This window comes from Octopus sinensis, linkage group LG8 (assembly GCF_006345805.1).
Source record: "Octopus sinensis linkage group LG8, ASM634580v1, whole genome shotgun sequence".
In the NCBI taxonomy this organism is placed as follows: Eukaryota; Metazoa; Mollusca; class Cephalopoda; order Octopoda; family Octopodidae; genus Octopus; species Octopus sinensis.
In genome coordinates this window covers 63,476,276-63,490,195 of record NC_043004.1, presented here as the reverse complement: position 1 = coordinate 63,490,195, position 13,920 = coordinate 63,476,276, and the positions used below count along the sequence as shown (strand labels likewise).

General features: G+C 35.3%; 1 protein-coding gene across 2 annotated transcripts in view; it reads right to left on the bottom strand.

Moving 5' to 3' along the window:
* LOC115214756 (neprilysin-2-like) overlaps positions 1-13,920 on the bottom strand; it is a 214,764-nt gene that overhangs the window by 187,923 nt on the left and 12,921 nt on the right. For both annotated transcript variants that reach the window (XM_036505432.1, XM_029783780.2), the window contains exons 5-7: positions 13,443-13,534; positions 6,468-6,526; positions 4,870-4,921 (exon numbers count right to left, since the gene is read on the bottom strand). In XM_036505432.1, the coding sequence (XP_036361325.1) occupies positions 4,870-4,921; positions 6,468-6,526; positions 13,443-13,534 (203 nt within the window). The remainder of the gene's footprint in view (positions 1-4,869; positions 4,922-6,467; positions 6,527-13,442; positions 13,535-13,920) is intronic.

Genomic DNA, 13,920 nt, shown 5'->3' with positions numbered 1-13,920 from the left:
TCCCTTGTTTATATATATTTGGTTACTTGTTATGTATTTATTTTTAAGTATATAACTATTTATCATGTGTCTATAAAGTTTACCATTTTTTTTTGTTTTTGCTTGTAATTAATTATGCTATCTTTATTAATGATGTCAGGTTGGCAGTATTCTATTTGATTTCTATATCCAGTGTTTGCTAAGGCTATATTGCATACTCTTTTACTCTTTTATTTGTTTCAGTCATTTGACTGTGGCCATGTTGGAGCACCGCCTTTAGTCGAGCAAATCGACTCCAGGACTTATTCTTTGTAAGCCTAGTACTTATTCTATCGGTATATTTTGCCGAACCGCTAAGTTACGGGGACGTAAACACACCAACATCTGTTGTCAAGCGATGTTGGGGGATCAAACACAGACACACAAACATATGCACACACATACATATATACGACGGGCTTCTTTCAGTTTCCGTCTACCAAATCCACTCACAAGGCTATGGTCGACCCGAGGCTATAATAGAAGACACTTGCCCAAGGAGCCACGCAGTGAGACTAAACCCGGAACCATGTGGTTCTTAAGCAAGTTACTTACCACACAGCCACTCCTGCGCATGTTTATTAAATATGTATTCATTGGAAGATATATATGTTACCCTTTTACTAGAATTAGAGACTAACGCATTTAAACTGATCTGGGATGATTAATTTGGAAGTTGATATAGCTTAGATTCGAATTAGATTTTGTGTAGGGTTCATGTTATCCAGTTGATAAATTAAAGATAATATGAAAAACATTATTTGAATTATTATCCCTCTCAACATTTATGGAAAGACGATTCTTTCTGAAAAACTTGAAGAATCTTTGTTGACTAAGTTCTATCCTCATTGAATGCATTACACCTATATATAGTACGTACATAAATATATACCATTCTAATCAATACGTTACCATTTAACTAATTATGTACGTATGAGCAAAAATATTTGTGAATATATACCATTCTAATTAATAAATTACTAATTATCTGTTTCATTATTCACTTAAACTAACATTTACGACCAATTGTTTATATGAGTGAGCTCTCATATGCTTGTATTTATATTCCCATATATATCTACATATAAATTTTTAAACAAATTCATACGAATAAAAATTTGCACTATTCTCTCCCCTCTTACATTACACTAGTTTAAAATTGTTAACAAAATATGAACCTATTATACAAACGAGAAAAATCTCAATAAACCGTTAGAGCTATTCAACTTCATTCGAAAAGCCATCTGGTTTGAAACATATTCAAAATTCCACTAACCAATCGAATTAACTGATCTAAAGGATCTATATGGCATTTTTATTATAGGTGATAAATTATTAATAGTGTAAGCATATCTAAGTGTGCGCTTGTGTATATATTTATGCGTATATGTGTTTATCTATATGTGTATACACATATATACGTGTGTATGTGTATATGTATATACGTATATAAGTGTATGTGTGCGTATATATATATATGTATGTATGTATAATTTACGCGCATTTTTATGTATATGGATGTACATGTGAACATGCGCATTTACGTGTGTGAGAGTGTGTGGACGTAGTTGTATAGGAAACGTATATGTTAGCGTGAATATTGATATCTATATATATATGTATTCACACATTATTATTTCTAGATAGCCTCAGAAAACATCGTTTCCAGCAGGTTATATGACACAATATCTACGTTCTTATAGTTTCGAACAGGGCGTCCAGTACACAAATCCAGCAAAAGAAAAAAAGAAACAATATCTGTGGACTAGTTTCTAGGTTATTGCCGTGTATCAACAAAGTTGCTTGGTGAAATTGCGATAAGATTCTTCAATTTTGTATATACCCTTTTATTTACATTGTAATTTGCTATTTAATCTCTATCTACTTTTCATTGCCCAAATTTTATTTGCATTTTATCTCTTACCAACAACAAATCCGTTAACCCAACGCCCTAGACATATACCATTGCTAATCATAAACAGTATTATTCAGTCTTCGTTGATGATTACATAAACTAACAGACAAAACATCTATTTTTCTTCCTTCTGAAGAGAATAAGGTCAGAAATATGATTTTAATATTTATTTAATTCTACTAAGCTTAATTGAAACTGCTATAAGGGATAATGAATAACTCTTAACTTCAATATCTCCATTTTCCCATCTTTCATTTGCATGATTATAAATGTATTATTTTATAGATATCAACACACCGCCAAACCAAAATATTAGGTTTTAAACCTGAATTTCCTTGGTTAATACCATCCGTTCAAGATGCGAAAATAATCGCTATTTGAATTATGTACACACACACACACACACACACACACACACACACACACACACACACACACACACACACACACATACACACACACACACACACACATATATATATATATATATATATATATATATATATATATACACATTATAATTTATGCGTCTCGAAACAAACCGACAGAAATTTCTAAAAAATCCATTATTATCGTATTGGTCCAATTTCGGGGTTAATTCAAAGAATTTTCCCCTCATCAGCGATAAATACGTGGGATATAAGTGAAATACTTACTCATACCCATGGAAAAAGCAAGCACAAAGTCCCGAGCAAACCTAAGTACACCAAATATATCTAAAATAGAAAAACTCCGGCACATCTCGAGACACGTATGATTCGAACTAGAAACTTTCACAGAGTGAGAGAATCCGGAAGTGAACACTATTCAATTCATAACTAATGTAGGATAAAAATTATTTCGGGAAAAAAAATTTATCAATGGCCAGCATATCAAAAAACACCTTTAAAGGTTAAATTTATAAATAACTTACAAGATAAGGGCCGAAGAAAACTTCTAATGCCAAATATGCCGAAAAAAAGACAAAAATTGTCAATAACCATTATAATTTATGGGTATGAGTAAGTATTTCACTTATATCCCACGTATTTATCTCTGATGAGGGGAAAATTATTTTAATTAACCCCGAAATTGGACCAATACGGTAATAACGGATTTTTTAGAAATTTCTGTCGGTTTATTTCGAGACGCATAAATTATAATGGTTATTGACAATTTTTCGGCATATTTGGCATTAGAATTTTTCTTTTGCCCTTATCTTGTAAATTATTTATAAATTTAACCTTTAAATGTATTTTTGATATGCTGGCCATTGATAAAATTTTTCTCCCCAAAAATTTTTTATCCTACATTAGTTATGTATATATATATATATATATATATATATATATATATATATATATATATATATAAGTTTAACAATTAAGGATAATCTCTTAATAAGGGATCTTAACAAGAAATTATCGGGTAGCTAGCGTGAAAACCTCATAAAAGAAAAGAATTCGAAAATAATTTTTTCTTTTGAACAAATTAATTATATCTATATTGTATAGAGGGCATTATTACACATAAATGCCTCACACTAGGAGGGACAAAGTCATTACTACCAAAATTATACTAATCATACCCAAATGCAGTTTTTCAAAGCAAGACATTTAAAAAATGAATTTAGTTCTGTATCACCGTGATTTCACATTCAACTTACGTCTAATGATCATCAGCAGAACTGATTCTGAACACATCATAAATAAACTACCAACCTTCGTATGTACATGTGTATATATATGTACATATGTATATATATGTATGTGTATATATATATATATATATATATGTGTGTGTGTGTGTGTGTGTGTGTGTGTGTGTGTACTTTATATGAACATGTATACATACTTACATATACACGCACACATGCACTCAAACATACATACACACACGCGCACACACGCGCACATACATGCACATACATATATATACACTTGCGTCGGAAATTAATTAGCACTTCTCAAATTTCTACATTTTCTTACATTTTCTTAATTTAATTAAATTATTATCAGAAACGAACTCGTTTTTAATCAAACATTTATTAAAACATATCCCAGCACACCACATAATTGATATTAATCGTGAAATTTAGTCAATATCTTGTTGCTCCTCCTTTGGCAGCAATGACAGCTGCTACGCGGGTCGGCATGCTGTCTATGAGTGCCTGCAGGTACTGTGCAGGGATGGCTCCTCATGCAGCAAGAAGTGCCCCAAACAGCTCGTGTCGGTTCCTGTATTGCTGCACATTCAAATCCCTACCCAATCGACTCCAGAGGTTCTCAATAGGGTTCAGGTCAGGTGACTGGCCAGCACGTACTCCTCGCCACCAAAGAGGTATCCCGTACTATCTCAACGTACTTTGCTGCGTTGATGTTGCCTTCGACGGCATAGAGCCGCCCAACACAACTGTAGCTGAACGCCCCTCACACCATCAGACCACCCCCACCATGCTTCATGGTGAGCAAATCAAGGGTGCTAATTAATTTCTGACGGTAGTGTACATTTATATATAAATGCATAGGTGGCGCAGATGTTCAGATTTGTAATACGGAGTTTGTTGTCCATCCAATTGGTTCCACGTTCAGTTCCATAGCGTTTGAGTGTTGATATGTTTTATTTTATTTTCCTGAAATTTTTTTGTGTGCTGATTCTTTCCTATAAATATTACTTTGCAGGAAGACTGAGTCTGGAGTTAGAATTTTATAATTTCATAACTGTGACTGGGAGATAGAATATAAATGAAGATATGTGAAAATGAACGAATATAAGAAATGTACGTACAGAAGTACCAATGATATGTGTGATAGCAGATTTTGAGTAAGAATTATATACAAGAAATGAAATAATATCCATAAATGTAATCATACTATTGCTGCCGTTGCTCATGTTGATGAGCATTTCCAACAGATGCATAATGGCGATGATAAGAGAGAAATGAATATGATACTCACATAGGCGCTCCTTTATAGAATACTGGTGGCTGCAGCATAGCGATGGGGATATCTGCAGAAGTTCAAATGTATCAAATTAATATCTTGAAAATGTTAAGGCGGCGAGCTGGAAGAAACTTTAGCACACCGGCTGAAATGCTTAGCGGCATTTCATCTGCCTTTATGTTCTGCGTTCAAATTCCGCCAAGGTCGACTTTGCCTCTCATCCCTTTCGGGGGCGATAAGTTAGGTACCAGGAGTGTACTGGGTTCGATCTAATCGACTTGCCCTCTCCCCAAAAATTTCGGGCCTAGAGTAGAAAAGAATATCTTCAAAATGTAATAGGTAGAAAATGATAAACCATTGTACAATACTATATTGCGTGTGTGTTTGTAAGTGAGCGTTTATGTTTTATTTTCCATTGATTTTTGTATGCCTGGTCCTTCCGATGCTTTCGTATGAATTGTAAAACCTTCTTAACGAAATTTGATTTAAAGCTCTTTCGAGATGCCTATCACATGGATTTTACATGTAATTCAGCTGTCACCTCAAGTCACATATTCAATTTCATAGGCTATATTTGCTAATTTAATGTGTAACTATTTCAACTATTGAAGATGTCCGTCAAAGAAAGCACTCGATCAATAAAACTATCAATCAATCAACAAATAAATCTGTCAGTCAATCGGTCACTCGATCACACATTCACTCACGCACTCAATCAATTATCGTCATCTGTATAATCATTATATATGGGCTGTGCTTAGATTACGGTTATTTTTCACATAGCTGAAATTACCTCTAGTACAAAAGTTTGGATTACGTTATATATCCGGCTTTCCAAAGGTGTTTTTCTATTATACCCAAAGGCATATGTAGTCGAATCTTTTATTTGAACATTGTTCATATGAGTATGAAGGGATATTGTACATACTCTCCGTCGCATATTGGGGTCTCCATTACTGTGAAATCAATGATCTGAGTCCTCCTAGTTATGATTTCTTAGAGCAACACCTTTCTACTCAGTTATTTCCCTTGCAATCTCTCTTACAGGTGAATTGTTGGTAAAGTCCCAACTTGCTGATCTCGGCTTTACGAAGCAACTAATCAATCTTGAAAAGTAACGCCTCTCATTTCTTTATAGCAAAATGAAAGACAATTGGCAGCTATTGAAATAAAACATGCATGCTTCCTACATTGATTTCAGTTTAGCAGAAGGCCTCGAATTTAAAGAAAGGGCTAATTCTATTATATCGACCACAATGTTTAAGTAGCACTTATGTTATCGACCCCGAAAGGATGAAAGACAAAGTGAATCCTAGGTGGAATTTGAACATAGATCCAAGAATTAATGCAATATAGTTGCTACTCTTCTGGCCTTTAGTTCTTACGCAGGAGTGCGAAGACAATACGTTCTATGAAAAATGAGCTTTTTAGTTGTTGGAAATGTTAGACTATGAAAACATTTCATGTTCCTTTGAGAGTATATGTGCACCTAAAATTACAAGGTTCGTTCTATTTGCAGAATGTATAAAAACAAACATTGCTAATCATATAAATTATAGTGAATAAAAGCTTTATAATTTGTTTAAAATTTAATAAAATATTCATTAACTTACGAATTGAATTATCTACCACATAATAGACAGCTTGTATATCCATGTCTGAGACCTGGTTCCTTAAAATATACGATTAAATAGAATTAGTTATTCTCAAAGCATGAAAGTGAATAAAATATAAAAGAAATGGTGAATATGGACACCGTTTTGAAGTTTCGGTTATTTGAGACTAAAATTAATTTTCATAAATTCGTTGCAAGACGTTGGCTGTTTTTTTTTTATGGCTCTTTCGGTAAAACTGTTAACACAACCTGTAATACTTATCACTTTTATAAATTTGTTTATTTCCTTTATCAATTAAGAATGGTGGGTACTTCCAGTCAAGAAGAGTAACAAATAGTTCTTGGAATCTTATGTCACGGGTTATGTATCCAATAATTTGTACACATTATTTAGGCTAGTTTACGAGAATCAATCATCCTGGTATATCCAGGATAGTATGAATTGAAGGGAATATATTGTTAGGAGTACGTAGGATTGGAGTCCTGCTTTCTCCGCCCTTATTTAGTTGTTGACATTCTTGCTCATTTTATATTCTGTGGTGAGTTGAATTTACTCATCAACTCCATTGAGAAGATATTCCTTTTTCTTTATAGTTCCTATATGCATTCATTCCACAAAACGAAGCAAACTTAGAGGTGTATTTTCGAAATTTCTTATAAGTATATGGAGAAAGAGTTTCCATTTCTCTAGTGTATTTTGCATTCAAGTAATCAGCCATTACTTGATTCGGAAATGGTGGTGGTGGTGGGGACTATTCTCGCTACCATCGCAGTTGCAGATCTCTGTCGAAAAAATTGTCATTGAATATAAATTAACTATTGTCTCTGATAGCGAATGTCTGTTCTAATCAAAGCAAAGTTATTGGTACAACGCTATACGATACAAACACACGCGACATAACACTATAAAAACTGCAGTATACACTCCTTGACAGGAGGTATCTACCGTTCTTGAACCTTAATGGAAACTAACGGTCACAGAATCTCAGTAGCCAATGGCCAGTCTGATAACCGGCATCCATCCCTTCCATAGAAAGCAGAAGAGTTAGCGATCCAGCTTGGTCAACAACGAAGTAAAGCAAGGGATGCCGATCACACGGTGGAAGATGAAGGATGTGATATAGGCATTAACCACATTTCATGAACAGTTACTTTTCGCATGACTGGCCACGTTTCTCTTCACGTCTCACTTACGATACTTATATTCCTGGAGTTCCTGTCCAAACAAGACCCCCAGCAACTTAATATATTATTCAGTCCAGTAACCCATGGCACTTTCAGCCTGCATACACCTGCCTCATCAAGTGCCAACTGGAGGTCCACCGATTCCTCTTGTTTAATCTTTGCTCCTCTCATTGTTTCGTACTCCATTAGGTTAGTGCCGATTAACTCAATTTGATAGACACACGACATTATTGCGGAGATGTTGTCCACAGAAGCTGATATGAATCATCCGAGTCCTTGTTCAAGTGGATGCCTCGCGAAGCGTCTAGCAGCACCCGTAGCAATTACCCGAGAGACAGCACGTACGAACAGTCAATGCTAAATGCTTGAGAATGGTGTCCTTTTACTTTTACAATCAAGTTGATATAGCTGCCCGTTGCTGCACAGATTCTGAAAAGTGACGCTGCTAAACAAGAATTTCTCGAACCTATAGAAAAATATATATATGTATGCAAATTTATCAGGAACTCACAAATGCAAAATGTGTTTTTCTCGTCTCCGATCACATTGCTTTCTACGGTTTGTTCTCATACTACGTATTGCCTCTCTCTAGACCCCATTTTTCGCACAGTTTCCGTCGCATTTCTTTCACTACCTGGTCGTGTCGCAACAACTTGGAGATGTTTTGAGCAAGTGTAGGGCATTCGTTATATGGGCAATAGCATGAGCCACTCCATTGTACATACGGCACAGCCAAGACAATTGCTCATTTTGAATTTTTCAGCGTTTTCTAGCTATGAATTTCATTTCATTTTATATCTTCAACTTGTAAATGGCACACGGAATGTAGTTTCATATTCGTTTTAATGAACAAGGGGCGGTCTCTAATTTTTAACAATAACAGTCGCTCTCTTCTTCTTGTTTCTTTGCCATTTAAATGAACTTAATGCTAAAAACAAGATAATAGGGATAAACACGCTTAATAAACTGGAATATAAGAGATTTGGGAAACCGACATAGAACCCCCTACCCAAATACTAACAGCGTACCGAAGTCACCACTCCAACGCAGAAGCAGGTACAATATATCTATCCCGTCTAGAAGAAAGCCCTGGCCTAAAACAGATAAAAAACTACTATGAAATAAGAAAAGTTTCACTAGCAATGTATTTAGAAGTAAAGAGATGGGGAAGACTACTACAAATAGTAAATCAAGAGGAGAAAAACAACGGCTTTCTCTATACGCAAGGAGACGACAAAACACAAAACAGGAGCAAACTACACTGACACAGTGACCTCAGATGACAGCATAGCAGAAATGGTCAGAAAGACAAAAAGCAACATAAAAATTGAATTCCAAAAGATAGAGAAGAAGAAATGGAGAGGAAATTTGCTTCATGTCCAGTACTCTGCAAGGCTTGACTGAGAGGAAATGCGCCTAAATAAAAACCAACAATGGTTCAAAAGCTCTGGATTAAAACCCGGAACGGAAGGACTGCTTATCGCTGCACAAGGCCAATGTCTGACTAGAAGCAATTATAAAAAAAAATAATGGAAACAGGCCTCATCACCAAATGTAGAATATGTAACCGACACAGATAGACAGTTGACCACATCATCTCGGGCTACCCAGTCCTTGCCAAGTCTGAATATGTATACAGACACGACAAAGTAAACAGGTATATCCACTGAACAATATGCCAACATTACAACATAAATACTGACAACAGGGGATATAGGCATGAGCCAAACAAGATACAAGACAACCATCAGGCCACAATCATTTGGGATATGTCGGTGCCAACCGACAAAGGAAGAAAAGCTATTCGTCCATACATAATATTCAAGGAATGGGAAAAGCTATCTGCTTCCTGAGAGACATTGTAGCATCTTCTGATCAAAATATTGTCAAAAAAGAAGTAGTGAAATTGTCGAAGTACAAAAACCTCGAAATTGAAGTATTCAAAATGTGGGGCACTGGGCATGACAAAAATCCATATGAACAAAAATGTAGAAGCTATACCTGGATCCTCAAACCTGCACATTGTCCAAAATATAGACCTGCTAGGGACAGCCGACATCCAACGCAAGACACTATCAATCCAATAATATAACCTTAACAAAACAACCCAGAAATACAAGACACACAATATAAAACATTTACTTAATGAAATAAACTTCCACCAGCGAATCAGAAAAAACCTATTATGTAATCAACATACAATACAAGCAGTAACACAACAAAAGAGAGCACCCACCTCAAGGAAAAAGAACTAACAAAATACAATACCGGGAACAATTCGCACACTCCCAGCAGCAGAAAAAGCACACTCAAAGCTGCACGCACACCAGCAACACAAAAGTGTAGCAGGGGATGCAGTAGATATTTGCCTCAATCTACCAAATAATAATAATAATAATAATAATAATAATAATAATAATAATAATAATAATAATAATAATAATAATAATAAGGAGAAGAAGAAGAAGAAGAAGAAGAAGAAGAAGAAGAAGAAGAAGAAGAAGAAGAAGAAGAAGAAGAAGAAGAAGAAGAAGAAGAAGAAGAAGAAGAAGAAGAAGAAGAAGAAGAAGAAGAAGAAGAAGAAGAAGAAAGAAGAAGAAGATGTGCCTTAGAGGCAGTACCAGAGCCTTCATGGCTCCTCATCTTAACTGATTGAAAGTGTTATGTACATTGATGTATCTTATGTAAAAGGGCTTCAGCTAATAACCGACTCTATACCACAGATGTTCTTGCCAGTTGTATGAACTTAACCAATAGCCCAAGTCCTTAGTCACTGACGAATTATGCATCTCTAACCACGAGCAGAAGTTGTGGGGGACCATCACAGCCATGTGTTGAGAGGAATTATTTGGGGTTTGAATAATTCACCTTTGGAAACGTGGGTGTTTCGTTCTACATCATTAAACAACCCTTATTCGGGGAACTTTTGAGCGGAATGGTCTACTCCACCTGAAAAAATTCTAACTGGGCCCACATGCAAGGTCATGCACAGTTTATTTTGATATGAGATTACCACGGATAGTGATAATGGTATACTGGGCGCCGTATATTTTACACCAGTGTCACTTTGATGGCATGTTCTCCCACGCAATACTAATAATATTAATATTTATAATCTTGCATTCATCCTAGGATGTTGGGTGTGTCTCAGCAAGTGACTGTAACAAACATGCAGATTAAAAGTAAACGTAATAATAATAATAATAATAATAATAATAATAATAATAATAATAATAATATGTACAAATCTAGGCGTGACCTCGATTGACTGTCATAAATAATATGATTCCATATTCGTGTATCGTTGAGTTCTTACATATGTTTGTAATTGCGAGGAATGTAACGGAATTCCTGAAGAGAAGTATGATGGGATAGGGAACTGAACTGGCATCTTATGGAGAAAGCTTGGGAACCCTGGGTATCAGAAGATGGATTTTCCAGGGTAACAGCCAATCATCGTTGCTTTTCGTTCTCTACATGATACCTCTGACATTGGTACTCAGGAAAATGAAACTAGGGTAACAACTAAAGGAAAAATCCCAAACAATCAACAACCTCATCTTCATTGATGATTGAAATTTTATGGCAAAGATGAGGCACAAGTGGGTTCCTTAGTGATCACGGTCCACTGTTTTAGTGCTGATGTTACAATTGAATCCGGACTCAAGAAGCGCAGAATAATCTACCTGAAAAGGGGCAGGATACAGTCCTTAACAGGGATAAAATTACCGAATAGAGTATTGCTTATGCAAATCGAAATGGCAGGATACAAATACCTTGGCGTACTAAAGGTCAACGAGATAATTGAAAAAGAAATGTAAGAGCAACAAGGGTGGAGTATTTCCGAAGAATGAGGTTGGTGCTGAGCTCAAAATTGACAGGATGGAATAAAATTCAAGCAGTTAATACATGGGTGATAGCATCACTTCGGTATGGAACGGGAATTATGAACTGGGAAAGAGAGAAATGAAGAAAATAAATACCAAGACCAGAAATATGTTGACAGTACACGGAGCCTTCTACCCTAAGAGTGGCCCCAATAGGCTATACTTGTCCAGAAGGAAGAGTGGGAGCGGTCTGATCAGTTGCCAGGTACTGTATCGAAGCAGAGGAAAACGGAACCACTGTTGAAACACAGATGGGGGCCGGCGTCATCAACATTGAAAATGTTGTAATGAAAGAAACATTTAAACACGAAACGAACAAATACAAAAAGAAAAAGTATGGGAGGAAAACATAATGTACGGTCAGATTGCAAGAGATGAGAACGCCAAGACAGATACAGAGGCCTGGTGGCTATGGATGAGGAGGAATGACCTGAAGAAAGAGACAGTAACACTCATACATGCAGCTCAGGAACAAGTGTTAAGGACCAATAATATGACTTGAACTGTATGCGTTGTTGTTTCTGATTTTGTTGGTGCATGTAGCTAGATTAGCCTTTATCAAGCAATCTTTCTAACGTTTCCTATACGCAGTGCATTGGTCTCTTCATATCCGCCATGTTTAGTGGTAATTGGTGGCGAGTTTTGCACCAGGCTAAACGAGAAAGGCTTGGTGATCTCTCGTAGGTTAACTATCATTCATATCTAGAAGGAAAGGGCTTCTGTGTGGTCTTCAACATCCTTCTCAATACTGCAAAGCCACATGATATAGAAACAGACAGGGCCATAGAGGAACAAAGGTAGAGAGAAAAAGAGAGCGGTAGCACGAGAAAATCAATCTCAATATTTAATTATGGTGAAACAGTAATGCTCATAGTTAGCGAACGCCCGAAATTGGCACAATGCAAAAGACATCACGACAATGAGGCAAGAATGATTGATTGGGAGCTCTATGGAAATCACGGCCTAGAGAAAGCAAAGACGTGCTATCAGGAAAATGTGGATTGCAAAACCCTGTAGGATGCAATGCTCCAGTGCGATCACCAGACGAGACATCGGGAAACAGACATTGTTGTGATAAACAAAAATGAAAGAACATGTATATTGATAGACATAGCATGCCCCGCTGACAACACAATCAATTTGAAAGAAGAAGAAAAAGTAAACAACCATGACAATTTCAAGTGTGAAATACGAAGTTTGTAGTAATGAAGGGAGTAGACGTGATACCATAAGTAATTGTTACGCTTGGAAGTATCAACACTCAACTATCAGCATGGCTGAAAAAAAACCGGAGCAAGTGTGAAGGCAGGGTACCAACAAAAACCAGCATTGCTTGAAAATGGAAGAATTATTCACGGGGGTCTTGAAACATAAACAGTAATACAAGTGACACTTTCCATCATACCCAAGAAAATAAGCTGTTAGTTTTGATACAATAATGTTTTCAACTAGAAGTACAAGGTTTCAAAGTTTGGGAAAGAGATTACATCAATCCCAGTACATAACTGGTACAAATGTTATCGACCCCAAAAAGGTTGAAAGGAAAGGTCGACCTCTGAGGAATTCGAACTCTAAACCTAACGGTAGACGAAGTGCCGTTGAACATTTCGCCCAGCGTGCTAACGATTCTGCCAACTCGCCGCCTTTACAATAATAATATTAATAATAATAATAATAATAATAATAATAATAATAGTACTACTACTACTACTACTACTACTACTACTACTACTACTACTAATAATAATAATAATAATAATAATAATAATAGTAATAATAATGATAATGATAATAATAATGATACTAATAATAATAATAATAATAATAATAATAATAATAATAATAATAATAATAATAATTTATATATAATGTCAAAATGCAAAATTCTTTAAATAACTCACATATCATTCTTCAACATGTCCGAAGTTATTAATTGTGTACGTCTCTTCTTTAAAGCAAACGCATTTTCGAGAAAATTGTCTGAGAGTTTTAGCTGAAATATAAAGAATATAATTTATGCTTAGCTCTATAACTTTATACAGTGAAGCAAGAGAGCCTGTTTAACAAATTCAGTTGTTATTTAATTTGTCATGAAAGTGAAATTATTCTTATCATCAAGATTATTCAATTAAATGATGCTTACATTTTACATTTTCTTTCAAATACATAATATACAAGGAGAAATTTATATTAATAAATAAATAATATATAGTGACTGCGTTGAATTGATTACCACCGAATTTATGTACAGATGATAACATGTAAACCTGAAATTCAAACCAAAGGTAAAAAAGAATGTCTTATAGATTAATTTATGCATAAACTATTCGGTTCATATTTATATATGTGAAACAAATGACGAATGCAATACAATAAAAA